Raw genomic sequence first — 26,270 nt, 5'->3', positions numbered from 1 at the left:
ATTGCCAGCCCTGGGTGGCTCCCGGGTAGGGGATCAAACAGCCGGGAGCCCAGCCCTGCCCCACCTTCCCCTCTTGCTCTCCACTGGCAAGTCCAGAGAGGACTGGGCCCCTCCTTGCCCACACAGTGCGCCCACCCCTGGCTCCAGCCCCTTCCCTTCTGCCTTGGGCGGGGTCTGCAGACTCCTGGCCCCGGGGCTGACAGGAGGGGCAATGGTCCCTGCTGGTCCGTGGGCCCTGGGCTGGGAGCGCGGCTCTGAGGGCACTGGTTTCCTGCCCTCTGCCGCAGTTCTTTGCTTCCATGATCTCCACGTTCACCCTGAATTTTGTTCTGAGCATTTACCACGGGAACATGTGGGACCTGTCCAGCCCAGGCCTCATCAACTTCGGAAGGTTTGACTCGGAGGTAACCTGCCCCATCGCCCACCTTGCCCACCTCATATCCTGGTCCAGGACCCTGTTTGCTTAAGGCCCAGGTTGAGAATTTGGTCCTTTAGAAAACTCTGGTTGATAGCTGTGGAGCTGAGAGCTCTTGTGTGAGCTCCAGGGCCCCGAGGGGCTGCAGGAAGACACCCCAAGCTGCCCCTCAGGTCAGGGCGCCATGTGACCAGCAGGGCACCTGGGATGTCACACAGTTACTGCATGCATGGGGCCTCCCACGGCCTGGGGGCACGTGCAGCAGCTGCTCTCGGGGCAGGTGGGCTCAGGCCTAGTTTCCAGGGCAGCCTGGGGCCTGGGCTGGGGAGACTCTCCGTGCCATTGATAGGGCGGCTCTGTACGCAGGAAACTGGGGGACCCCGGGCTATGTTCCCAGTGCTTGGGGCCCTCCCCGCCCCGGGTTCTGAGGGTGGTGGGGTCTCTGAGAGCCTCGCTGGCCACCACACCAGGCAGGGGCCAGGCCTGCTCAAAACACCCAGCGTGTTTCTCACCTGTGGCCTTCTGCAGCCTGTGTGGAAGGGCGGGAAGGCTCTCTGTGGGGACAGCTCTCTTAAGACGGTGGTCCTTGAGTTTCAGCAGAAAGTTGCTGTGGGCCTTTTCCCTCACATCCTCTGCCTTCTCCCTCTCTCTGCACAGAAAATGGCCTACACCATCCACGAGATCCCGGTCTTCATCGCCATGGGTGTGGTGGGTAAGGGCTTCTCCCAGCACCGCAGGGACGGCCTGTGGGCCTGGCTCAGCTGTGACGTGGTCATAGAGACAAGGACTGGAGGCTGTGGCTCCCTGGAGCCTGCCCTCATCCCAGGGCCACCCGGGGGCCTCCAGATTCTTCCATGGGCAGTACACGTGGGGGTTGGGGAGCCCAAAGCTTCGCTTCTGTGGCTTCCTGTTGTTTATCTCTGTTGGCAAAAACCACAGGGCTGCAGGGATGGATGGGTTTTCCTCTTGAGAGATAGAATTGCTCCCACCAGCATTTATTGCTCTGCTGGACACCTTTGCCCTGGAAGGAAGGCAGAGCCTTTGAGAAACAGCTCCCCCAGCCCTCAGGGTGTGACGATGTGGAGGAAGCATCTTACCTGCACCCCCCAGCCCCCTGCCGTCCCCTTCCCTCTGCAAACCCTCGAGCTTCTCCTGCCATCTGGGAGCCGGCGGGCGGAGGCCCGCACTTTTCCTCCGGTGTCGCTGACTGGCCTTTCCCCTGTTCGCAGGCGGTGTGCTTGGAGCTGTGTTCAATGCCTTGAACTACTGGCTGACCATGTTTCGAATCAGGTGAGGAGAAACCGCATTGCATATCGCGTTGGCAGGCGTGGCCACACAGGCCCTTTGAAAGCGGACGTGGTGGAATGGGGTTTACACTCCTAGGCCACGGCCGAAAGAAAGGCTGTGTATGCAGCGTCCTTCCTGATGGTTTCCCCGGTGGAGCTGCTCAGAGATGTGTCCCGGGGCCTGGAGGTGACAGACTAGCCCAAGGCTAGGAGTGCGAGGGCTCCTGGAGGACGGCCCCTGGGTAGGAAGTGAGGCCCTGCGTGGGATCGGGCCTGGGCGAGGCATGCCCAACCTTCGCCACCTGGCTCTGCTTGGTAGCAACCGCAGCTGTCCTGGGACACTGGGGGCCCCTGGCTTCTTCCTTCTTGGTCTGTGCTGATTTCAATACTGTCAGGTGCAGCTGGGGCGCGGGTAGCGCCACTTCCCACACGTCAGGAGAAGTTGCTGCCAAGGAGTCTTTACCCCAGGGAAGAGGACGACCCCAGGACATTTGGGTGCCTGATTGATGATTAAACACAGGCCTGGCCGGGCGTGGTGCCTCACGCCTGTAATCCCAGCACTTTGGGAGGCCGAGGCGGGTGGATCACCTGAGGTCGGGAGTTCCAGACCAGCTTGACCAACATGGAGAAACCCCGTCTCTACTAAAAAATACAAAAAAAAATTAGCCAGATGTAGGGCCGGGTGCCTGTAATCCCAGCTACTCGGGAGGCTGAGGCAGGACAATTGCTTGAACCTGGGAGGTGGAGATTGCAGTGAGCCAAGATCGCACCACTGCACTCCAGCCTGGGCAACAAGAGCAAAACTCCATCTCAAAAACAAAAACAAACAAACAGACAACACCACAGGCCCAGTGTCCTCCATCAGGGACTCGGGTTGCCATGGGGGCTGCGGAGGGGCCGCGCTGCCGTCCTACCCGCCATGCAGCCTGATTCTTGGTTCCAGGTACATCCACCGGCCCTGCCTACAGGTGATCGAGGCCATGCTGGTGGCCGCCGTCACGGCCACAGTCGCCTTCGTGCTGATCTACTCGTCGCGGGATTGCCAGCCGCTGCAGGGGGGCTCCATGTCCTACCCGCTGCAGGTGGGAGGCTGGGCCCGGGCGGGGTCCAGCAGGCAGGGCAGCCACAGGGCGGCCTCCAGGAGCCTCGCTTAGGCTACGGGAGGAGGGCTGCCCACCCCGCCGAGTTCCAGAAGCACATGGGCTGGCGTGTCTCAAAGAGGGTTAGTCCTGTCCACCCAGATCTCAGAGGAGGCCAGGTGTCTGCTGAGGTGCCAGGGGAATGGGCAGTGGTATGGGGGCCAGAGGCTCCCCCCAGTCCTCTTCCCAGAATGACAGCCTGACGGGGCGAGCCTCAGGCGCCCTATGGGGGCACCATAGATGTGGACCCAGGAGAAATGCAAACCTCCGTCCACAGCTGGGCCTATGCCTGGTGCTCATGGCTCACCGCAGTCCGTGTGTCCGTCCGCTGTGACACGGTTGCCCTGGAAAGCACTACGCTCAGAGGAACCACACATGAGGACACGCAACGTAGCCCCATTAACATGAAACATCCAGAACAGGGAGAGCCTAGAGGCCCAGCAGACCAGTGGGTGCCACGGCGGGGGTGGGCAGGATGGGACGGGACAGGTGTGAACCGTTAAGAGGCGTGGGAGGCCCGGGGCTGTGGGGTTCACCAGCCTTGCTACACTCTGCTCCAGCCCCGTGGACAACAGCCCCTGTGCTGCTGGAGCCCAGGAGGCTCTGGGCCTGTGGCACCGGGGCGCCAACAGCCTCTTCTAGGAGCTCACGTGAGCGCCTGGGCCCACCTTCCCTGGCACCAGGGATGGACAGCGTCCCAGCCCATGGTCCTGCTGACCCACCCCCCAGGGCTGGACACAGCCCCCTGCTGGGCCTAGGCCGTGTGTGTCCTCCTTTCCCTCTGTGACCATGGCTTGGGCCTTGTGTGTCGTCCTTTCCCTCTGTGACCGTGGCCCTGACCCGATGGCAGGATCGTGTGGTTTCACACCTGATGCTGGCCAGGCACAGGGTACACGGCCTCTCATGGCGACACCAGATCTGTGCCTGCAGCCCACCAGCTCATCTCCCCTCCCAACACGTGCTCTCTCCCGACCTCACAGCTCTTCTGTGCAGATGGCGAGTACAACTCCATGGCTGCGGCCTTCTTCAACACCCCGGAGAAGAGCGTGGTGAGCCTCTTCCACGACCCACCAGGTGTGTGTGGGCAGTGCCGCCGGGCAGGCCCTGGGATCAGGGCCTGGGTGATGCCTTCTGGCTGAGTGTCCCCTGTGGGCCGAGGTTGTAGCCCTGGGCTGGGGGGTCATCCTTAGCATGGATCATAGCAGGGACTCACTCCTGTAATCCCAGCACTTGGAGAGACCAAGGCAGGAGGATCACTTGAGCCTAGGAGGTTAAGACCAGCCTGGGCAACTTAGCGAGACTGTCTTTGCCAAAAAAGCAAAATTATCCGGCCACGGTGGTACACCCACAGTCCCAGGTACTTGGGAGGCTGGGCCAGGAGGATTGCTTGAGCCCAGAAGGTTGAGGCCACAGTGAGCTGCGATGATATCACTGCATACCAGCCTGGGTGACACAGTGAGACCCTCTCTCAAAAAACAAAAGAAAACCCAGCCTGGTGACTCCCACACCAAGGCCACGGCCTGGCCTCGCTCGACCACAAGTGTTTCACGGAAGCGCAGACCATGACCTTGGAGTGCCGGCCTTTCACCTCTGCAATTGTGACCCTGGCGGTCTCACCCACCCTGCACGCAGTACAGTGCTGCCTGCTCCAGGAAAGGAACCCCAGGCTGTGGGGGGCACCCTCTTCCCGGAGCCAGGTTGCGAGCTGCACCACGGTGCACACCCATGGAGTGTAGACCTGGCGCTGCTAGACCCAGCTGGGCCGCACAGCTGGATGCAGCTCCTGCTTCTGCTGGCATCAGGGCCCCGCAGAGCCTCTTCCCATGTGGCCTCCCCATGGGATCCTTTTAGCTTTTCTGCTTCCCAGGGAGGCTGAGAACAGGGAGCCTTCTGGGGACCGCTGGGCTCGGGAGCTCAGGTTGCTGGGCTCCTGGAAGGTGACTGTGAGGCCCGAGACTGGGCAGCGGGGCAGGGCGGTCCCGTGTAGGGCGGGAGTCGTGGAGGCCCCGTCAGCCCCTCTTCTCTCCTAGGCTCCTACAACCCCGTGACGCTCGGCCTGTTCACGCTGGTCTACTTCTTCCTGGCCTGCTGGACCTACGGGCTCACGGTGTCTGCCGGGGTCTTCATCCCGTCCCTGCTCATCGGGGCTGCCTGGGGCCGGCTCTTTGGGATCTCCCTGTCCTACCTCACGGGGGCGGCGGTGAGTGGGGCCGGAGGGGAGGCTGTGGGGCCCCGCAGCTGAGCCAGGTCTTGCGGCGTCGCGGGCCGGAGCAGAAGTCCCAGGGCGGGACAAAAGTGTCGCACCTTATGTGGTTCACGGGCCGTGGGCGTTGTCCTCGCGTGGTTCACGGGCCGTGGGCGTTGTCCTGCTGTGGTGGCAGCATGTACTGTGGCAGCGCAGCCCATGTGTGGAGTCTGGACCAGGCGAAGGTAGCGGGCGGAGGCTCGTGTCCTTATTCTTGAGAATGTGATGAAAAGCAGAGGTGATTGTGGGCTGCTGCAGAGCTGTTTCTAGACTCCATGGGGTGGATGCCCGGCCAGGGCTGCTCTCTGTGAGGCCGGGGGCCAGAGCGGCATACACTGCCCTCCAGACCTCAGCCCCCACAGGCCTTCCTTCTCTGCCTGCCTCTGCTGGGACTGGGTTCCCTTATATGTCTTCTGTTTCTCATTTCAGTCGCTTAAATAAGACTGAAAACCTGTAAGAGGCCCTGGCAGGAAGCCCCCGGCCATGCTTCTCAGCCCCGGCAGGAAGCGCCCACTCCTGCTCCCCAGGCCCGTGTGCTCTGCCCATCTCCCTCCGCACAAGGGTTTGGTTTGGTTTTTAAAATTGAAACATGATTCAAATACTGTAAAACTCATCCTTTTAAAGAGGGCAATTCAGCGGCGTTTCTCACGTTCACGAGGCAGTGCGGCCGTCACTACCACTTCTAGAATGTTCCGTCATCCCAGAATGGAAACCCTGTGCCCACCGACACTTGTGCCCCGCTTTCCCCGGCCCCCAGCCCTGGCAGACACCGGGGTCCTGTGGTCTCTAGCTTTGCCTGCCGCCAACGTTGCCTCTACGTGGAGTCACCATCTGCGGCCTCCGTGCCTGGGTTCTGTGGCCCAGCCTAATGTTCCCGGGGCTCTCTGTGTCATGTGTGCCGGGGTTTCACTCATGCTGGGCAGTGCTCCCTAGTTGGCCTGGGCTGCTGCGTGGTGACTGTGCCCTCTGCACCCTCCATGCCTGCCACTCCCCTGTTGCTCGGGTGCTGAGCACCTGGTTCAGGCCGAGGATGCAGCCTCCGCAGCAGGGTGTACTGTGCTATGTTGTTCTGTGTGTATGTACGCGGCCACGAGGTTCGTTCCTGGCTGTGGGGCTGCTGGGCCTGGGCAGGGCAGCAGGGTGTACTGTGCTAGGTTGTTGTGTGTGTGTGTACGCGGCCACGGGGTTCATTCCTGGCTGTGGGGCTGCTGGGCCCAGGCAGGGCCTCCTCCGTCTGTGTATCTTGGTGGGTTTGGGCCTGCCACCACACTGACACGTCCTCCATGTCACCTCCCACAGATCTGGGCGGACCCCGGCAAATACGCCCTGATGGGAGCTGCTGCCCAGCTGGGTATGTCCCAGCTCTTGCCCGATGCGTGGGGAGCTCCACGGGGTCTGGAGGGGGCCATGGCTGTCCTTGCGGGGCTAGGGTCTGGGAGCAGGTGGATGGGATGGGTGCTGCAGAGAAGGCAGTGGCCATGTGACCCTGAGCCAGGAGGGTGGACGTGCTGGGGTTCATGATGGCTCCCGCAGGCGGGATTGTGCGGATGACACTGAGCCTGACGGTCATCATGATGGAGGCCACCAGCAACGTGACCTACGGCTTCCCCATCATGCTGGTGCTCATGACCGCCAAGATCGTGGGCGACGTCTTCATTGAGGTGCGCCGGGGCCTCGAAGCCTCACCTTGAGAGCGTGGGTGCTGCCGTAGGGGAGGGGCCCCTGTGAGCCTCCAAACAGCCGGTCCCCAGGGGTTAGGCTCAGGGTTTCTGGGGGCGGCCTCTGGGCTCCCAGGGGTAGGCTCGGGGCTCCAGGGGTGGGTGCGGACTCCTCAAGCCCTGTGTTCCCGCCCCGCCCCGCCCGCAGGGCCTGTACGACATGCACATTCAGCTGCAGAGTGTGCCCTTCCTGCACTGGGAGGCCCCGGTCACCTCACACTCACTCACTGCCAGGTACAGCGCCCAGGACACCTGTGGGTGGGGAGGGTGTCCAGCGGCCTCTTGTTGCACAGGGGCAGGGTGCACGGCTTGCGGGCTCCAGGCAGCCCCGCGTTTCCTGTCCAGCGGCTTCACACCTCACCAGCCCGCAGAGGTGACTGTGGGAGTTGGTGGCGCGTGACGGGCGTGTGTGGCCGGGCTCCTCCGGCAGGGAGGTGATGAGCACACCAGTGACCTGCCTGAGGCGGCGTGAGAAGGTCGGCGTCATTGTGGACGTGCTGAGCGACACAGCGTCCAATCACAATGGCTTCCCCGTGGTGGAGCATGCCGATGACACCCAGGTACCGGGCACCCCGTAGACTGGGTCCTGCCTACGTGACCTCTGTCGAGTTCATTGGTGGGAAGCACACGGCAAGGTTTTCAGGACGGGGAAGCTGCGCGTTTGGGTGCACTGGCAGTTCCAGGACTGCCGGGAGCTGAGTGTGCAGCCATGGAGGGCTGTGTGGACGCTGAGGCCGGGGGTGGGTGGGGGCGCCGCGGCCTGGCAGGGTCTTGGGGTCGGCACCCAGGCTGGGCTGAGAGCCGTGGCACTGGGGGCCGTGACTTTGTCAGGAGGCCCTGACAGGACACACAGCTCGGCCACTGCTGTGTGTCCTTTGGACGTGGACACTGGGGTTTGGAGGTTGGTGTTTGTTGGGACCCAGTGGGGCTGCATCTGCCCTGCAGCAAAGCCACCAGCCCCAGGCCCTTGGCTCTCTGCTGGGCGCGGTCAGGCCCCGCTACCTGTCGCCGATCCTTGGGTCCCGTGGCATTGTGCATGTGGAATGCCATGGCGAGGCTGGTGTGAGCAGGTAGCCATTGACACGGGGCCCATGCCCAGATGGGAAATCTGGCTGGAACGGGGTCAGAGCGGGGCCCGACACAGCATTCTAGTGCAGCCTCCTACCTTCGGGCCCGTGGCCCTGACCGCAGGCCTGTCTTGCAGCCTGCCCGGCTCCAGGGCCTGATCCTGCGCTCCCAGCTCATCGTTCTCCTAAAGCACAAGGTGCGTGCCAGGCTCCGGGCCGTCGGGCGGGTGGGGGCCCCAGGGGGTGCTGCCCGGGTGCCTGACACAGGGCTCTGCCGCCCGCAGGTGTTTGTGGAGCGGTCCAACATGGGCCTGGTGCAGCGGCGCCTGAGGCTGAAGGACTTCCGCGACGCCTACCCGCGCTTCCCACCCATCCAGTCCATCCACGTGTCCCAGGACGAGCGGGAGTGCACCATGGACCTCTCCGAGTTCATGAACCCCTCCCCCTACACGGTGCCCCAGGCATGTGCAGGGCATGGGCATGGGCATGGGCACGGGTCCTGGGACTGAACAGCAGGGGGTGGGGTCCAGAGCCTCGGGGAGGGGCAGTCGGGGGGGCCACAGCAGAGAGGACTCGGTGACTGTCTCCTGTGAAGGGCCTGGTAGGCTTTAGAGCTGAAGTCAAGGGGCTGAGCGGGCTGGCCAGACGGGCGTGGGGGCTCAGGACGTGCCTGGACGCCATGATGGGGGGTGCAGGGAGTCAGTTCAGGTGAGGGTCCCGCCTGCCTCTGCCGTGTGGGCGGGCACTGACGGCTGTGCCCCTGCTGCAGGAGGCGTCGCTCCCACGGGTGTTCAAGCTGTTCCGGGCCCTGGGCCTGCGGCACCTGGTGGTAGTGGACAACCGCAATCAGGTGAGCGGGGGCGGTGGGGGTGCAGGCATGCCGTGCAGGGCTTCCCTCTGCCTCCTGCCCGTGCTTACTCTCAGCTCCCGGCGGGGGACACAGAAGCACAGGACTCAGCACCGAGTCGGCCCATGTACCATGGCTGCACCCCTCCCCAGCCCCGTGCTCAGCTCGGGGGCTGTGCTGAAGCCCCCAGGGCCCCCAGCCTGTGCTGCCCCAGCCACACACAAGGCAGGGAGCTCCACAGGCAGGCGGGAGCCGACCCGTGTGTCACTGTGGCCTGGCCTTGTCCTGCAGGTTGTCGGGTTGGTGACCAGGAAGGACCTTGCCAGGTACCGCCTGGGAAAGGGAGGCTTGGAGGAGCTCTCACTGGCCCAGACGTGAGGCCCAGCCCTGCCCATGGTGGGCACTGGCGCTGGCACCCCGGCCCTTCTGCACTTCCTCCCGGAGTCACTGGTTTCTCGGCCCAAACCATGCCCCCCAGCAGTGGCAATGGCGAGCACCCTGCAGCTGGGCGGGCAGGCGGCGGGCGCGGAACTGACCCTCTCGCGGGACTGACCCTGTTGTGGGCAGTGGTCTCCCCCCTTGGCGCCTCCTTACGTAGGCCCAGCCTCCGCTCTCCTCGTCTAGGTTTCTTTACTTCCAGGGATCAGCTGTGTGTGTGTGACCTCCCTACCAGGCTATCGGCCTCTTGGGAGCCAGCGGCAGGGTCGGCACCTGCGTGCCTGTGCCCGTGTGCGTGAGACAGAGCCCTTGCCCCTGCTGCTGCCCCGAGGGCTGCCCTGCCCTGGAAGGGCCCCTCTGCCTCCACACCAGTGGAGTCTTCGAGACTTGGGAGCTGCTTGGCCTCATTTTCAGCCATGAGCAGACGGCCTGTGGTCCCTGGGCCTGAGGCACGGACTCGTAGCACCAGGGTTTGGAGGCTGCGACCGCCCCGGAGAGCAGCTTCACACTGGCGCCACAGAGGAGCCCCACGTGCACTCCCCGTCCTGCATCCGGCTTGGGTACACGGGCCCAGAGGACTGGGGTGACTCATGGGCCCTGTGCTGTGATGTTGAGAGCTGAGAAAAACCTCCAAGGCCCTGAGGCCCATGCCCAGCCCTGCCTTGGTCCCCCAACCCCCAGAGCTTGGAGTCTGGGCCCCACACCCAGCCCTGCCTTGGTCCCTGAGCCTCAGAGCGTGGAATTGCTGCCCTGTGGACACTGACTGGGAAGGCAGGTCTTCCCCTAGCACATGGGGACCCCGGCCTCGGGGGTGACCTCCCTACCCCGCCCCTGCCAGCCACCAAGCGCAAGTGCAGCAGGGGCCAGACTCCTGCCGGCCTCAGAGGACACCTGGCCCAGCAGAGGCAGCTAGAAGGGCCGGCGGGCACCGGGGCCGGGAAGCCCCCACCTGACCACCTGAGGGCCCCTGGGAGGCTCCTCTGGCCTGGCTGGGCTGGGTCTGGGGCCGCCACAGGGCCCTCACGGGGCGTCAGAGGCAACTTCAGTGTCCCTGTTAGAGCAACACGGGTCCCTCCGTGGGGGGCTGGGTGCGGCCCCCTGCCGTGTATTTCCTCCCCAGGGAGTGGGGCCTCCCCGGGAGCTGACGCCACCACCCTACTTAGCCCTCACAGGGCCCCAAGGTGTCCGAGTGTGTTGGGTCTGAACGCGCGAAATAAAGAAATCCTCTCATCCCGCCTTTGCCAGCGTCATCCCTCCCACCCCACCCAGACCACGTCCAACAGCCTGGGACTTTCGGGACCCTGGGGTTGGGGCACCGTGTGGAGTGAGACAGGCGTGAAAGACAGCGGCTGCGGCCACCCAGGGCACCAGCCACATCCTCTTCCTCATCCCCGCCCCTCAGCCTCCCTCCCGGGGGCCTCTGGCTCCTGGCTGGTGGGTCTGGGGGACAAGGCAGAGGCGCTCCAGGTGGAGGGGGGCGGGCCGGGGTACCCACGCTGCAGTGACGCAGGAAGGAAACTCCCGGGCCTCAGAGTCGGCGCCAGAAACTCGGGTCTGGGTTTCCCTCGCGGTGGTTCTGTACTGAGGACCTGGAAGTGATCATATTTTGGATATATTCGGTTAAATAAAATCAGCGGTTAGGATTCACATCGCTGCTTCTTGCCTTTTAATGGGGCTGCTGAGCAAGACGGGTTCCCGTGGAGCCCGGCTGTGCCCCTCACCCTGATGGCGCTGCCCAGGCCTCGGGCTCCGCTCGGACGTGGGCCTGGCTGTGTCCGGGGTGTCCTGGGGCTCTCGGCCTCCCTGCTCCCAGCGTCCCTCCCGGCGTGCCCAGGCCTGGTCAGGGCCTCCTTCCCCTCACTCGGCAGCTGAAGAAGTCCCCTTTGCCAGAGAACACGTGTCTGCGCCCTCTCGGGAGTGGGGCCCCTCAGATCCATCCAGAAGCAGGCAGTTGGGGGGCCCTGCGGGAGTGGGAGAGCTGAGGGCTAGAGTTCCATTGGCAGTTGGGCTGTGAAGCCGTGAGGTTCTGGGGAGAGAAGGAAGGTTCTGGAACGGCCCCGCTGCCCCACACCTGCCTCCCTGGGGACCCTGGGAAGGCAGCCGGACGAGGGCAGCAGCTCGTCCCTCAAGGCCCAGAGCTCTCACAGGACTTCCTCTGGCTCCTGACCCCCCTGGCCTGTGCCCAGCTCTGGGCAACCTCAGAGGCCCCAGGCCCAAGCTACAGCCACGGGCAGGGTGGCCGGTGCAGCCCAGCAGCCATGTCAGGTGACCAGAGCGGAGGAGCGGGGCCCAGGGAGGGGCTTGCCACAGGTGTGAGGGTGGGGACCGCTCTGCTTCTGACCCTGGGCTCCCTCCAGCTCGCTGAGTGGGGCGCTGCCTTGTTCCTGCCGCCCAGTGCTGTGTGTCTTCAGGCAGGGCCCTGGACTTCTCTGAGCCAAGCCCGTCTGGATCCTGTGTGACCTAAGGAGACGCGTTGAGCTCTGGGTGGTGGGCGAGGGTCCTGCGGGGGTTTGGGGCCTTGTTCCCGTAAGCTCCAGTGGGGGCCGGGCCCCAAGGGGCAAGCTCCCAAGATGCCTCCTTTTAGAGTCGGCTGACAGTGGCCCCTCAGGGGCATCGGCCCCTTCCCAGCTGAGAGCCATCATCCTGGAAGACCTGGGGCTCCTCCTGGCAGGAGGCCTGGCCAGCCCCGAGCCCTTGAGCCTGGAGGAGCTCTCAGAGAGGTATGAGTCCAGCCATCCGACATCCACGGCCTCTGTCCCCGAGCAGGACACCGCCAAGCACTGGAACCAGCTGGAGCAGTGGTGAGCCCTGCAGGGGGTGCTGAGGGGGGAGGACCACGTCGCCACCGCCGCCGCCTCCGCCTCCACGGCGGGCACCGCCAGACTCGCCCACTCTCGCCCCTGCCAGGGTGGTGGAGCTGCAGGCCGAGGTGGCCTGCCTGCGGGAGCACAAGCAGCGCTGTGAGCGCGCCACGCGGAGCCTGCTGCGGGAGCTGCTCCAGGTGCGGGCCCGCGTGCAGCTGCAGGGCTCAGAGCTGAGGCAGTTGCAGCAGGAGGCGCGGCCGGCAGCCCAGGCCCCCGAAAAGGAGGCGCCGGAGGTGAGCGGCTCCCCCACCCACAGGTCGAGCTGCCCCTTTCCTGGGTGTTGGGGGCAGCTGCTTCTGGGCCTGGAGCCCAGCTCACCCCTGCTGCCCAGGCCCAGAGCTCCCAAGGGCCAGTGGTGCCGGAGCTGGGTGGACTCCAGGGGCAGGTGCCAGACCCGGGCCTAGGTCCAGCCCACAGCCTCCTCTTCCTCCTCGCAGTTCTCTGGTCTCCAGAACCAGATGCAGGCCCTGGACAAAAGGTACCCCCCACACACCTAGGGGACAGGCCCAGGGCGGGGAGGTGGTGGCGAGAAAGCAGCGGCAGGTGTGGTGAGGGGGCCCACATCTCCCGCGGGGTGTCGCTGGAGTAAGGGATACACATCCAGGTCCAGCTAGAAAAGGCCAGGTTTGTACGTGCTTGGGCGGCCTTCAGAGGCCCAGGAAAGTCATGGGAGGTGGCCACAGGGGCCCCTTGGCCAGACCCGCAGCCCCCGAGGCTGCTCAGCCCGCCTGGGCCTCTTGGGAGTGGCTTGTTGTGTCCCAGGCTGGTGGAGGTCCGGGAAGCCTTGACTCAGCTCTGGAGGAGGCAGGCGCAACAGGAGGCAGAGAGAAGGGGCGCCGAGCAAGAGGCCGGCCTCAGGTGGGCGCCCACCGCCCGTGGCTGGCTCCGGAGCTTGCGTGGGGTCATTTGAGAGTCCCTGGCTGAGCCAAGACACGGGTCCCCCTGCCGTGTGTCCCCAGTAACCCAGCGGGGCACCGCCCTTGGTACCAAGTGTGCTGGGAAGCCTGGGCCCGCTGCGGACCCTCTGTGGGGAAGAGACTCGCAGCAGCCCTTCCCTGCCACCGGTGCTGTGTTTCCCGTTCCTCTGTTTTCCGGGGAGGCAGGGGGCGGGGGTCGTACACCTCCTGCCTGGCCAGCCTGTGGGTCAGCCTCACCCTGCTGGGCCCTCCGGCTAGCTGGGCTGGTGTGACCACAGCCGATTTCTCTAGACTGGCCAAGCTGACCGACTTGCTGCAGCAGGAGGAACAGGGCCGGGAGGTGGCCTGCGGCACCCTGCAGAAGAATCAGGAGGACAGCAGCCGGAGGGTGGACCTGGAGGTGGCCAGGATGCAGGTACCACCAGGCCCAGGCTTCAGGGGGGCCGCCCAGAGGGCCGAGGAGGAGACCCTAACCCTCTCGGCCTGTGCCATCCGATACGGCGGCCGTTCACCATGTATCTGTGTCCACTGAAATCAGCTATAGTTGTAGACAATTTAAAACTCAATTCCTCAGCCACACATGCCCCATTTCGAAAGTTCAGGTCGTTCGGGCGCGGTGGCTCACGCCTGTAATCCCAGCACTTTGGGAGGCTGAGGCAGGCAGATCACAAGGTCAGGAGTTGAAGACCAGCCTCGCCAACATGGTGAAACCCCATCTCTACTAAAAATACAAAAAATTAGCCAGGTGTGGTGGCAGGTACCTGTAGCCTCAGCTACTCAGGAGGCTGAGGCAGGAGGATCGCTTGAATCCAGCAGGAGGAGGTTGCAGTGAGCTGAGATCGCGCCACTCCAGCCTGGTGACAGACTGAGACTCCATTTCAAAAAGCAAAACAAAACAAAAAAACAAAAGCTCAGGCCACATGCAGTGGCACACGCCTGTAAATCCCAGCGCTTTTGGGAGGCCGAGGCGGGAGGATCGCTTGAGCCTGGGAAGTCAAGACCAGCCTGGGCAACACAGCGAGACCTCATCTCAAAAAAAAGCTCAGTTGCCACGTGGGGCCGGCAGCTGCAGATCCGGGCATTCTTTGTCCCAGGAAGCTGCCTGTGTCCTGCCGCCTCCACCCCTCCCCACACAGCCAGCGCCTGCCCGGGTCCACAGATCGCAGCCCCGAAGCCCCTTCCACGGCCACTCTCGGGCTCCACCTTTCCCTGCACACAAAGCGGAGGACACGAGTTCCTAGAAGGCAGGGTCCCACCCACGGGGCTGGAGCGGCTCCCCCTCCTGCTGTGGCCTCAGCAGGGGCCTCCGCTGTGGGTGGGGAGGGAACGGGCAACTGCACATTTCAGCAGCCCGGGTCTGAGCTCCACAAATAGAGACCGGGGACTGCAGCCAGCTCCCGTGTGCATCAGGCAGTACGCTGGGTGAGGGGCCAGGACTGCCGGGGCACCCAGCTGCCACCCACATAGCTCCACTGCCCGGAGCCGGCAGCCTCCCTCTCACTGCCCTTTAGGAAGTTACTGAGTGGCCGTGTGGAGCAGGCAGAGGTGCTGGGCTGAGGATTCCCAAGGTGCCAGGTGTGGGGAGCTGCCTGCCGCTCATGAGGACATCTGCCTTTCCCTGAGTCCGGGTGTCTGAGTGCTCTCTAGGGCCAGAGGCAGCAAAGCCAGGCCGACACTCATTTTTTGTTTTGAGACGGTATTGCCTGGTTGTTCAGGCTGGAGCGTGGTGGTGCGATCACAGCTCACTGCAGCCTCAACACCCCCAGGCTCAAGTGATCCTCTTGCCTCAGCCTTCCCAGTAGCTGGGACTACGGGCGCATGCCACCATGCCTAGCTAATTTTTTTTTTTTTTTAAGACGGAGTCTCCCTCTGTTGCCTGGGCTGGAGTGCAGTGGCATGATCTCGGCTCACTACAAGCTCCGCCTCCCACGTTCACGCCATTCTCCTGCCTCAGCCTCCCGAGTAGCTGGGACTACAGGCGCCCATCACCACTCCCGGCTAATTTTTTTGTATTTTTAGTAGAGATGGGGTTTCACTGTGTTAGCTAGGATGGTCTCGATCTCCTGACCTCATGATCTGCCCATCTTGGCCTCCCAAAGTGCTGGGATTACAGGCGTGAGCCACTGCGCCCAGCCCGCCTGGCTAATTTTTTGATGTTTTGTAGAGACGGGGTCTCACTGTGTTGCCCAGGCCAGTCTCAAACTCCTGGGTTCAAGTGATCCTCCTGCCTCAGCCTCCCAAAAAGTTTTCTTTTCTTTTCTCTTTTCCTTTCTTTTCTTTTTTCTCTTCTCTTCTCTTTTCTTTTCTGAGATGGAGTCTCGCTCTGTTGCCCAGGCTGGAGTGCAGTGGCGTGATCTCAGCTTACTACAAGCTCCACCTCCCGGGTTCACACCATTCTCCTACCTCAGCCTCCCAAGGAGCTGGGACTACGGGCATGCATCACCATGCCCAGCTAAATTTTTTGTATTTTTAGTAGAGACAGGGTTTCACCATGTTGGCCAGGCTGGTCTTGAACCTCTGACCTCAGGTGATCCACCAGCCTCGGCCTCCCAAAGTGGGAGTGAGTCATTGCGCCAGTCACTGCTTGTTTTTGTAAATAAAGTTTTATTGGCACACAGGAACATTTTTTACATGTTGTCAATGTCTACTGTGGGGGCTGTAACCGCCGTGCTGAGAGGGTTACAACAGAGATCCCATGAGGTGGGAACATGTACCATCTGGCTTTTTACAGAAAAATATCTACTCTAAGGTGACCTCCTGGGGGGCAGGAGGCCAGCAGGGGCTTGGGTGGAGGGGAAGTTTCCCGGGAGGCACCTCTCCGTGGCTGATGAAGGGCCTGTACCGCCTGCCCACCCTTTGGGTGTATGAGATGCAGGGATGGGGCCGGCTGCGCCTCCCCGCTCCCCTCACCTTCAGATCCTCGGTGTGGCAGGAAAGCAGCTGTTGGTGTGGAGACAAGGCCCCAAGGCTCTTCCCAGCCCACCTGGCTCCCCGTGCATGGGGACACCTGCACGACACTCCTGCTTCCCTGCCGGGGCCTGGTGGCGGCTGGGGGGCCTTCCTTGGGCAGCCTCGGTGGTGGGTGCCAAGTGTGTCTGGACCCCACCTGAGCATGGCCTTCTGATGCTTCACGAACCCATGCCTGGTTGGTCGTCTGGGTACAGAGCGGTCCTGCCCGCCGTGGCTTTCTTCCGGCTGAGGGTGTGGCAGGCCCAGCTCAGCCGGGCTCGGGGCTTGGGGACAGCAGGGGACTCCAACTCTAATGGAGACCATGGGCAGGAGGGGGACTGGCTGCGTGTCCAGCAGAGGCTGCACACGGGACAATGTGCCTCCTCCCCAGGCCCAGGTGACCAAGCTCGGCGAAGAGGTGAGCCTGCGCTTCCTCAGGAGGGAGGCCAAGCTGTACGGCTTCCTGCAGAAGAGCTTCCTGGCCCTGGAGAAGGTGGGAGCCTGCCCGCGGCTGGCCTGCCCTGCCCCCCTTCCCAGACGCAGACCTGCAGCTGACAGTGGGGTCTCCCCACAGAGAATGAAGGCCTCGGAGAGCTCGCGGCTGAAGCTGGAGGGCAGCCTGCGGGGCGAGCTGGAGAGCCGGTGGGAGAAGCTTCCGGGGCTGATGGAGGAGCGCCTGCGGGCCCTGCAGGGGCAGCATGAGGTGGGGCCGGGTGGGCGGCGGGCAGGTGGGGCCGGGGCCGGGGTGCAGGTCTCAGGGCGGCCTCCACCCCCCCCGGCAGGAGAGCCACCTCCTGGAGCAGTGCCAGGGCCTGGATGCTGCCGTGGCCCAGCTGACCAAGTTCATGCAGCAGAACCAGGCGTCGCTGAACCGCGTCCTACTGGCCGAGGAGAAGGCCTGGTGGGTGTCCTGGGGCCTCAGGTGCTGTCAGGCGGGGGGACCCCTGATGTCCCACTCAGGAGGGGGCCGCAGTGGCCGACTCAGCAGGGAATGACCTTGCCTCCCCCGAGCAGAGTGCTCGACCCCGAGGGCTGCCGCTGAATGGTGCGGCCCCTCCTCCCTCCTGTGGGGCCTCCTGTCCCTCGCCCAGCCTGCCCTCCCTGGGGCACTCAGCTGTGGCCATGGGGAGGGAACCCCTGTCTTGGTGGCAGTGGGGAGTGAACCCCCATCTTGGTGGCCATGGGGAGTGAACCCGTCTTGGTGGCACTGTGACCGCACCCCATCTTCCGATCCCAGGGTCTCCTGGGAGGTTCTGGAGCCAGCAGCCAAGCTCCCCTCCCTGGCCCAGGGCTGAGGGGTGGGCAGGCTCCACTGAGGGTGTCTATGTGTCCCCAACCCCTAGGGACGCCAAGGGGCGCTTGGAGGAGAGCCGGGCTGGGGAGCTGGCCGCCTATGTGCAGGAGAACCTGGAGGCCGCACAGCTGGCTGGCAAGCTGGCCCGGCAGGAGATGCATGGAGAGCTGGCGCTGGTAAGGGGGCAGCGCAACATGTCCCCAACGGGGTCCCCCACGCACACGGGATGGGCGCTCAGCCAGGCCTCCCCGCGCCCACCTGTCCCCTGCAGCTCCGAGAGAAGAGCCGGGCTCTGGAGGCATCCGTGGCGCAGCTGGCCGGGCAGTTAAAGGAGCTGAGTGGCCATCTCCTGGCTCTGAGCAGCCGGCTCGATCTGCAGGAGCAGATGCTGGGCCTCAGGCTGTCCGAGGTGCGCCAGGCAGCGGGCGGGGGCAGGCAGGGCTACGGGGAGTCCCCAACCCTCTGGCTCTCAGCCCACCACTGCCCCCAGGGTCGAGGCCTGACAGGCCGGTCCCAAGCCTCCCGTCCCACCCAGCGACTGTCCCCAGGGCCTGGGAGACCCCGAGCCCCAGAGACTCCTGTGTGGGGCAGGACAGCCGCTGAGCAGCCTCGGCCCAGCACCTGCAGCCCCTGAGGCCCGAGCTGGAGCCTCGGCCCACGGCCCAGCCATGCGGGCAGCTCACGGCGGGGCAGACAAGCGGCCTCCATCCCTCGTGCTCTTGTTCACTGTGTAACAGCTCTGTTGAGATGGATTCACTCCCCACATGGTTCACCCGTGAACGTGCACAGTTCCGTGTGTCTATTCACAGTTTCAGAGCATTCATCCTTCAGGAAGAACCTCAGCCCCATCCGCACTCATTCCCATCCCCACTTCCCCTGGCGACCGCTGGGCCCCTCCCGGTCTCGGGGGCTGCCTGTTCTGGACGTTTCCAGGAAACGGAGCCACACACCATGCGGCCGCTGTGGCGGTGACAGCCACGGGCATCCCGTTTCCCGCTCCTCGGGGCCTCGTGCGCAGAGCTTCACCCCTTCCACCGCGGCGTAACGTGCATTGCACAGGCGCCGCCCCCCAGTTCCCGCTCATCCACCGACACACGAGCTGCAAACGTGGGCGACACCCTGCGTTTCGGGGCTGGATCCCACCGGGGCCTGCCCTGCCTCCCTCGGGCACCTGTGTGGTCGGAACAGCCCCCACGGGCCCTCGGCTGCCCAGGCCCTGGCTTGGCATGTGTGTCTCCAGAGCGTGCCCGGCCAGGCCATCCCAGCCGCCTGCAGGCCTGTGCACAAATGTCTCAGAGCTGGAAGTGGGGGTGGGGGCCGCCTGCCCCCCAGAGCTCCCCGTGTCCGTCTTTCCATCTGTCTGTCCCCCCTCTCTGGGCTTTGTCCCTCACCAGGCAAAGACCGAATGGGAAGGTGCAGAGAGGAAGTCCCTGGAGGACCTGGCCAGGTGGCGGAAGGAGGTGACCGCACACCTGCGAGGGGTGCGGGAGAAGGTGGATGGCCTCCCCCAGCAGGTGGGCGAAGGCACAGCCAGCCTTGGTGTGCTTGGGCCTTGGAGGTGGCGTGGGACCCTTCTCCCTGCACCTTGTCCTCTCCCCTCCTCCCTCTCCCTGTGTGGGCCGAGGCCAAGGCTGGTCCTAGATGGCGCCCTGGGGCTGCCCGCCGCTCCCGGCTCTGTGTTCAGATAGAAAGTGTCTCCGACAAGTGCCTGCTTCATAAGAGCGACTCAGACCTCAGGATTTCCGCCGAAGGCAAGGCCAGGTACAGCCTCCAGGGCCCTGGGAGAGGGGCAGGGGCTCTGCTGACCGTCACTGGGCTGGGCCGGTCCCCACACTACTCTCCACAAGCCCCCTGATGTCGTGACAGACCTGTTCCCCCCGAGCCCGGGCCGGGCCCAGCACCGGGCTCACCCTGCCACCCTGGTGCAGCCTCTGAGGCGCCTCCAGCCCCTCCCTCTACCCCCCCGTTGGGGACCCCCACCTTCCCCACTGGAGGGGTGACAGGGCTGAGCCCCCTCGAGCCTCCTTAACCCTGTGGTGGCTGTGGGAGTGGCCTTTGTCCCCGGTCCTGGCCCTACCCCCGAGCACACCCCACAGCCAGCCCCGGCCTCTGGTGCCCACAGGGAGTTCGAGGTTGGGGCCCTGCGGCAGGAGCTGGCCACGCTGCTATCATCCGTGCAGCTGCTAAAGGAAGACAGCCCTGGGCGGAAAGTCGCGGAGATGCAGGGCAAGCTGGCCACGGTAGTCCTGGGGCTGCCTGCACCCAGCTGGGAGAGAGGGGGAGCCATCGGGTTCAGACGGGGCAGCCGTGCGGAGAGGCAGGACCCCCAGCCTACGGGGCATTTTCCAGCCAGCAGGAGACGCTCAGAAAACCACCTGTCGGAGGCCAGGCTGGATGGCTCACACCCATAATCCCAGCACTTTGGGAGGCCGAGGCAGGTGGATCACCTGAGGTCAGGAGTTTGAGACCTGCCTGACCAACATGGAGAAACCCTGTCTCTACTAAAAATACAAAAATTAGCCAGGTGTGGTGGCGCATGCCTGTAGTCCCAGTTACTCGGGAGGCTGAGGCAGGAGAATCACTCGAACCTGGAAGGTGGAGGTTGCGGTGAGCCAAGATCGTGCCATTGCATTCTAACCTGGGCAACGAGTGAAACTCCGTCTCAAACAAAACAAACAACAACAACAAAAAAAAACAGCTGTCCCTGGGCCACCCTAGCTTGTCTCAGCCTCTGGCAGTTCTAAGTGGAGGCACCTGCCTGGAGCCCCCACACCGGGGTGCCGTCTGCAGCCACGAGGGCCGGAACAACCCTGAGCCCTGGCCAGGTCCCTGCAGGGCCACTCTCAGGCTGCCGCTTCCTCAGCGGAGCTTGTCCTAGGCCCTGCAGTGGGGGTGAGGACCAGCGTTTCAGCAGGTGGCCCCTGCCCAAGCTGTAAGCACTCAACAGTGGATATTGGGGCGCCTGTGGGGACAGCAGGATGCCAGCAGACTGGCCCTGTCTGTGCCCAAATTGGGGCCATGTTTAGTTTCAGAACCAAATAATGAAGCTGGAAAACTGCGTCCAGGCCAACAAGACCATCCAGAACCTCAGGTTCAACACTGAGGCCCGGCTGGTGAGGAGGCCCTGCCTGGCCGGCACCGCCCAGCTCCCACCCGCTCCCTCAGCCCTGCCGCCTCCCCGCCTGCCCTGCTGCAGGCGCCAGTGTCTGTCTGTCCAAGTGTCTGGCCATGGGCAGGGTTTCCCTGAAGATAAATGGCTTCCAGGCTCCCGGTGGGAGATAAGCCCCCGTTTGCCATCCCCTGCCCGGAGGTCTGGCTCCTGGGTGACACCAGCATCCCCGTCCCACAGCGCACGCAGGAGATGGCCACCCTGCGGGAGAGTGTGCTCCGGCTGTGGAGTGAGGAGGGCCCGCGGACGCCGCTGGGCAGCTGGAAGGCACTCCCATCCCTGGCGAGGCCGCGGGTCTTCATCAAGGACATGGCTCCTGGCGAGGTGGTGCCCATGAACTGCTGGGGCATGTACCAGGCTGTGAGGTGGGCAGCAGGGATCCCGGCGCGGCCTCCTGGGCCTTTGGGTCGGGGTTCAGGGCTGGGGGCCCACAGGCAGCAGGTGGGCCACGGGGGGTGGGGCAGGGGTGCAGGGGCCATGTGCCGCATCTCTGGACAGGTGGCTGCGGTGGAAGGCGTCCCTCATAAAGCTCAGGGCCCTGCGGAGGCCAGGAGGGGTCCCAGAGAAGCCCCACAGCCAGGAGCAGCAGGTGCAGCAGCTCACACCCTCACTGTTTATCCAGAAATAAACGTGCCGGCTTTGTACTCATTAGAGCTGAGGTTCCTTGATGTGTGCTGGGAGACAGCCTCCCCAGGGCCTGTGGGGCTGAGCGGGGTGGCGAGGTTCCGGGCAGCGGGGGTGCCCAAGCTTGGAGGGACCCAGTCTCTTGACCCCCATGACTCTTCCTGTCCTGCCCAAACCCAGCCCGGCTTCAGGCTGTTGCTTTCCATGGCACTTTAGCAGCCCCTCTCCTTCCCTGCCAGGCTCCCTAGGGCTGCCAGAGCCCCCCGGGGTGGAAGGGGCTGGGCTGGGGCCTGCACAGAAGCATCTAGGCCTGCCCCCGCCAGGACCCGCTGTGAGCTGCCCCTGCCTGGGTTGTGAGGAGGACCCGGGGAAGCCCCCTGGACTCGGGCTCCCTGGCTCTGCCTCAGAGCCCCTCCAGCCCAGCAGCCCTGCAGTGGAAGAGCCTTCCGGCATCTGGGGAGGAGACAGCCCTTGTTTGCTCTCTCGGTCGGGCAGTGGGCCCCTCTTCCTGCCTCTGCAAGAAAGCCCTCGCTCATCCCGCGGTCGCCGGCCCTGCTGTCTGCTGCCAGGGGCTCAGGGGAGGGGCTGCAGGTTCCGGGCCGCTTAGTCCTAGGGGTTCTGTGGGATGGGCAGGCAGTGGGAGGGCTGGCTTGGGGGGCTCTGTCCTCCACTGCCCCTTGCTGCTCACCTGGAATCTCTGGGGCTGGGCCCTCAGCCTCACCTGGGGGCCCTGGTGGGTGGAGCCCCTTGAGCTCAAGCCTCCCTTTTCTGTGGGCAGGGCTCTGGGGGTCCCTGTGCCTCTCCAGGGGCTCTGCTGGGGCTGAAGGCCAGGGCATGGCCAGGTCTGGGCACCACCCTTGCTGCTCCCACTGCAGCCCAGCCCTGGTGACCTCTGGGTTTGCCCTGTGGTGGCCGCGAGGGATGGAGGAGGCTCTTCCCAGGAGGATGGGAGGAGAGTCCAGTGCCTTAGGGGCGGCCCTGCTGCCGCCAGCTAACTCTGACCCCGGCCCTTCGCTAGGCCTCGGCTGGCTGTGCCCCTTCCAGGGCTGGGGTTCCCCTGCCGGGCAGCTCAGGACAGGCCTCGGTTGACCAGCTGGCCAGCAGGTCGCTGAAGTCCGGCGTGCCAGGGTGCAGCAGGCCCAGGGGACTAGGGGTCGGCTCCTTCCAGAAGGATGGGGGCAGCTTTCTCTGGGCCATGGGGGTGATGTGGCCGTACTTCCGCTCCAGCCTCAGGCTCCAGCCGGCCGCCGCCCTGGACCCCCAGTACTGCTGCAGCCCGTAGTCGAAGAGCTCGGCCAGGGGTCCCAGGGGCTGCGCCCTGTCCCCGCTGAGGCCCGGCCTGCGCACCTGCCCTTGGGGGACCCTGGGCTCCGGGGTGTCCTCGTCCTCCAGGGACCTGCCACGGGCCAGGCGCACCAGGTCCGCATAGTAGAGCTCCTGGGCAGTGCTGCCGGCTGGGCGGCTGTCGGCGTAGACGTCGCAGGCATCTGGGTCCTGCCCCTTATCCTTGCGGCCAAAGTACCGCTGGATGTCGTCGCTGATGAGCTCTGAGAAGCGTAGCAGCTGCAGCGGTGTCTCGGGGCTGCCGGGGCCCTCGGGGGCTGCTTCCTCCGTGGCCTCTGCCCGGCCTGAGCTCGGGAGGATCCGGCCGCAGCCCCCCAGCCCCTCGCCCTCTTCCTCCTCCTCCTCCTCCTCCTCTTCCTCCTCCGAAGTCTCTGGGGGCTCCGGATCTGAGGGCAGGAAGGGGTGGTGGCGCAGCAGGGGCAGCTGGAAGTCGCACAGGGGCCGGATCACACCGGCGGCCATCTCCGCGCGTCCCACGCTTCTGGGGCCTCCGGGGCAGCAGGCGCTGGCTGGGGAGGGAGACAGAGGGGCAGGTTCCCTGTCAGGCCTGGCCATGCCCCCGCCGCCCTCGACTGCTGCCCTCGGATCTCACACATCTGTGGCCTCCCGCAGAGACCTTCCTCCGCTCCTGGGCGCCCAGTTGTGCTTGTCGAGGGCATGGATTGCCACAGGAGTGAGGCGTGGAGAGAGATGGGGTGGGCACTGTGGCCGCATGGCCGTGACATGAGGGGGATGGCCGGCCAGGGGCTGTGAGACCTGCTGGATGGCTGACCCAGGATGGTGACTGGGTGGGAGCAGTGGGGTCCTGTCGTGGGGAGCAGTTGGGGACATGGGGACATTGTGGGGACACTAGAATTGTGGTCACTTGGGAGGGGAGGACGCTGGGCAGGAGAGGGCAGGCCCTGGGGACGGGACCTCGAGAAGCCAGGCAGGGGGACAGGGATCCCTGCAGGCCAGGGCAGGGGTGCTGGGGCTGCTGAGCCGGAGCTGGGTCCCGGGCTGGGGCTGCTGTGGGTCAGAACCAGGGGCTCCATGGCTCTTGATCAAAGTGGAGGTGTCAGCTGTAACTGAGCCCAGAGCCCGTGCAGCCCCTATGGGGTTCTTCCGGGCCATCACAGTCCCAAGGGAGCGGGAGGCAGCACCCCAGTGGCCCTAACTAGGAAGTCTCTGCGATGGTGAAGGCGGCTGGGGTGGGAGGTCCCTGCAGGGGTGGGCTCCAGGGGCCACTGCACCTGGCCAGGATGACTCAAGTGAGGTACCTGGGTCAGGGGCCTGGCAGGAGGGTATCTGGACGGGGACTGTGGGGTGGGTGCAGCTCTCCTCTGGGCCAGCTGCCAGGTCGTGCCCACCACACAGACAAGGGCTGCCCAGCCCCTCCTCGAGGGGACATGTGGGTGCCCCTGGGGTCAGGTAGCCTAAACCCATCTTGTCCAGAGCCTGCGGCAGGAGGGCGGAGGGAGGGAGGAGGGCTGTGGGGAAGGGGGAGGGCTGCAGGGAGGGAGGGGGGTTGCGGGGAGTAGGGAGGGCTGTGGGGAGGGAGCAGGACTGTGGGGAGCATCCACGGCGCTGGGACAGGCTTTCCTTGGGGTCAGGATGTTTCCCCGCTGGCTGTCGGGGAGGTGAACTGCGAGGCCTCCCGACCTGGCTTGCCCAGCTGTGGTCCTGACCTCCCTGAGCTCCCTGAAGCACTGGGGTCCCCCTGGTAGGAGGCATCCAGTGACCTGAGCGCTGGACTTTGGGGCTGACTGCTCACGGACAGCCCAGATGCAGGTGCCCTCCCATGGCCGTCTGTCTGCCCCAGTGCCGGCCCAGTCCTGGGCCCGCCCAGTGGTCTGGGGGTCTCTCCCGGGGGTGGGTGGTCCCCGCAGAGCCCTGGGCAGGACTCACAGACTCCAGGTCCCCAGTGCTGTGGTGTCCCCAGCAGCGTCTGCCTCCCCCAGGCCCTGGCTCCTACCTGGCCGGGGCCGACAGCTCTTGCTCCACAGGCAGACCTCCACCCGGACACAAGCATTTATAGCCGCGCTCTGCAGCCGCCAGGGGCTGGCAAATATTTGGCGACAGCATTGTCATCGCAGACTGGGCAAATAGAGCCCGTTTGCTTTAGCGCCCGGCAACCAGGGCCCCGAGGGGGGAGCACGCCCCCCGCCTCACCTGCACGCGGCCTGCCTGGGGACCGTGGAGTGTTTGTGCAGGCGCAGCTGGCTCGCCCCCGGGCCCCGGGACCCTTATCTCTGCTGCGGACTGGGGCCCGGACCCAGCCTTGTCAAATAAGCGGAAAATTAAATTTCATGCTATTTTGAGTTCTGGAGTGGGCCTCTCTAGAGGACATCCTGCCTCTGCAGCCAGCGGGGTGAACAGCATTCCCGGCCGCAGGAGGACCCTGGGGAAGGGGGAGGGGAAGGGAGCGAGGTCCCAGGGACCCCCAGCCAGGGCCCAGTGTGTGGGCTCCAGGTGGGGCTCCTGGAGCACCTGCCCAGCTCCCTCGGCCATCGGGACCTCCCGACAGCCATGACCATCTCCGCTGGCCCAGTGGTTACCAGGACGCCTGCTGGGCTGCCGCCGCCCACCTGCCCAGAGCTCAGAGGTGTTTGCAATTGATCCTTAATGGCGGAACCCCCTTCTTCCCCAGGCTTCTTCCCAGGGGCCTTCCTTCCTCAGCTGCAGCCACCCCTGGGGTGGGAATGGGGGGCTGGGAACCCTCCCCTCACCTACTGCTCCCAGGAAAGCCTCCCCCAGAAGCGTCCCCAAGGGCTTCTGCCACTCCCACCGACTCCCTGGCTCCTCCTGGGTGGCCCCAGCTGGTCCACTGTGGGGGCCATGTTAGCTTCCTCCGACTGCTGTGACAATGACCACAACTCAGGCAGCCTGGAACACAGGTCAGGAGGCCAGAGGTCCTGGTCCAGGGTCGCCAGGAGTGGCTCCTTGCCTCGTGGTTGCGTCTCCCCAGTCTCTGCCTCTGTCCTCACGGGGTCTTCCCTGTGTGTGTCCTCTGCCCTCCTAGGGGGACCCCATCCCTGGATTTAGGGCCAGCGCCCACCCAGTGTGCCCTCAGCTTCACCAGTTACACCTGCAGGGCCCCCGTTTCCAAATGAGGTCCCATTCGGAGACTCAAGGTGGACACACATTGTGGGGACATGGCTCAGGTCGCACAGGCGCCACCTGCATGTGACTGTCCCTGACCTTGGCATTTGCCAGGTGTGCCCCCACTTGGCACTGTGCTCCCCAGAGCAGCCCCAAGTGGCCCAGGTTGGGAGGACTCCACAGTGTCCTTCCCAGGGACTCTGGCTCTGAGGACGGGACAGCAGCCCCCAGCCTGGCCTGTCCCCAGCGCCCCCTGTCCCGAGCCCCCAGCTCCTGGGTCTTCACCTTCCAGGGGCCAGGAGGGTTCTTGACGCTACACCCCACCCCGGTCCTCACCCCTATGCTCCAGGCGTCCCCCAGTCAGATGGGAGACCAGCCCCTCTCACCCAGTGACATCCAACACACAGAGATTTGGACACAGGCCCAGCCCTTGTCTGCACCTGGGGGCCTCTGGCCCTGCCTCGATTTCTTGGGCACCCGGAAGGCAGGAGATCCCAGGGGGCCTCAGGCAGTCAGTGCAACCACTCAGTGTCCGGGGCTGCAGTCAGGACCCCCAGCTTCCAGGGAAGGGACAGGAAACGAAAAGTTCAAACTTAAGAGTAAGATTCTGCAGAGGGCAGGCCGGCGGCCTCCACATGGGTCTCATGGTGAGGGGTGGGGTCACCTGCAGGTCCCAGGAAAGGCTGCTCGGAGTGGGGACAGGGACAGCATCGGCACAGCCACCAGTTACGGCTTCTTACTGCTCCTTCACAGGCAGAAGCCGAGCCCATGCCCCGGTGAGCTCACAGCCCAGGTGACCCCATAGCCCAGTGAGCCCACAGCCCAGCGACCCCACAGCCAGGTGACCCCATAGCCCAGTGAGCCCACAGCCAG

At 64.7% G+C, this 26,270-nt stretch overlaps 3 protein-coding genes across 5 annotated transcripts in view; 2 read left to right on the top strand and 1 right to left on the bottom strand.

Moving 5' to 3' along the window:
* Nucleotides 1-10,385, top strand: part of CLCN7 (chloride voltage-gated channel 7) — a 29,565-nt gene extending 19,180 nt beyond the window's left edge. The window contains exons 12-25 of one of the 3 annotated variants that reach the window (XM_031002691.2): nt 288-404; nt 1,073-1,127; nt 1,645-1,705; nt 2,645-2,783; nt 3,821-3,914; nt 4,871-5,040; nt 6,385-6,436; nt 6,619-6,746; nt 6,952-7,037; nt 7,234-7,363; nt 8,008-8,067; nt 8,155-8,331; nt 8,640-8,720; nt 9,009-10,385. In XM_031002691.2, the coding sequence (XP_030858551.1) occupies nt 288-404; nt 1,073-1,127; nt 1,645-1,705; nt 2,645-2,783; nt 3,821-3,914; nt 4,871-5,040; nt 6,385-6,436; nt 6,619-6,746; nt 6,952-7,037; nt 7,234-7,363; nt 8,008-8,067; nt 8,155-8,331; nt 8,640-8,720; nt 9,009-9,095 (1,437 nt within the window). In that variant the 3' untranslated portion in view covers nt 9,096-10,385. Of the gene's footprint in view, nt 1-287; nt 405-1,072; nt 1,128-1,644; nt 1,706-2,626; nt 2,784-3,820; nt 3,915-4,870; nt 5,041-6,384; nt 6,437-6,618; nt 6,747-6,951; nt 7,038-7,148; nt 7,364-8,007; nt 8,068-8,154; nt 8,332-8,639; nt 8,721-9,008 lie in introns of those variants that run through there. The other 2 variants (XM_031002690.3, XM_055364895.2) reach the window with 2 other exon arrangements.
* A 495-nt stretch (nt 10,386-10,880) lies between these two features.
* CCDC154 (coiled-coil domain containing 154) lies at nt 10,881-21,001 on the top strand. Its single transcript, XM_055366632.1, has 18 exons — nt 10,881-10,914; nt 11,342-11,415; nt 11,595-11,956; nt 12,063-12,252; nt 12,457-12,497; nt 12,782-12,877; nt 13,228-13,351; nt 16,277-16,378; nt 16,460-16,588; nt 16,668-16,786; nt 17,229-17,355; nt 17,451-17,588; nt 18,574-18,693; nt 18,864-18,940; nt 19,302-19,419; nt 20,206-20,292; nt 20,529-20,713; nt 20,847-21,001. The coding sequence occupies exons 1-18, from the start codon at nt 10,881-10,883 to the stop codon at nt 20,974-20,976; spliced, it is 2,253 nt and encodes a 750-aa protein (XP_055222607.1). The 3' UTR covers nt 20,977-21,001.
* On the bottom strand, nt 20,943-24,301 carry PERCC1 (proline and glutamate rich with coiled coil 1). Its single transcript, XM_031002692.3, has 2 exons — nt 24,271-24,301; nt 20,943-22,825 (listed from the first exon to the last, which is right to left on the bottom strand). The coding sequence occupies exon 2, from the start codon at nt 22,776-22,778 to the stop codon at nt 21,987-21,989; it is 792 nt and encodes a 263-aa protein (XP_030858552.1). The 5' UTR covers nt 22,779-22,825; nt 24,271-24,301; the 3' UTR covers nt 20,943-21,986.
* Between the last annotated feature and the right edge of the window lie 1,969 nt (nt 24,302-26,270).

Source organism: Gorilla gorilla, chromosome 18 (assembly GCF_029281585.2).
Source record: "Gorilla gorilla gorilla isolate KB3781 chromosome 18, NHGRI_mGorGor1-v2.1_pri, whole genome shotgun sequence".
Lineage (NCBI taxonomy): Eukaryota > Metazoa > Chordata > Mammalia > Primates > Hominidae > Gorilla > Gorilla gorilla.
This window is presented reverse-complemented; position numbering and strand designations above follow the sequence as displayed.

What these genes read in the sequence shown, in the direction of transcription:
- CCDC154 (XM_055366632.1), top strand. Translation starts at nt 10,881, where the DNA reads ATGGCGCTGCCCAGGCCTCGGGCTCCGCTCGGAC. An exon ending in GCTTCCTGGCCCTGGAGAAG is followed by an intron (nt 16,379 to 16,459) that starts GTGGGAGCCTGC and finishes GTCTCCCCACAG; the next exon opens with AGAATGAAGGCCTCGGAGAG. An exon ending in GGCATGTACCAGGCTGTGAG is followed by an intron (nt 20,714 to 20,846) that starts GTGGGCAGCAGG and finishes ATCTCTGGACAG; the next exon opens with GTGGCTGCGGTGGAAGGCGT.
- PERCC1 (XM_031002692.3), bottom strand. Translation starts at nt 22,778, where the DNA reads ATGGCCGCCGGTGTGATCCGGCCCCTGTGCGACTTCCAGCTGCCCCTG.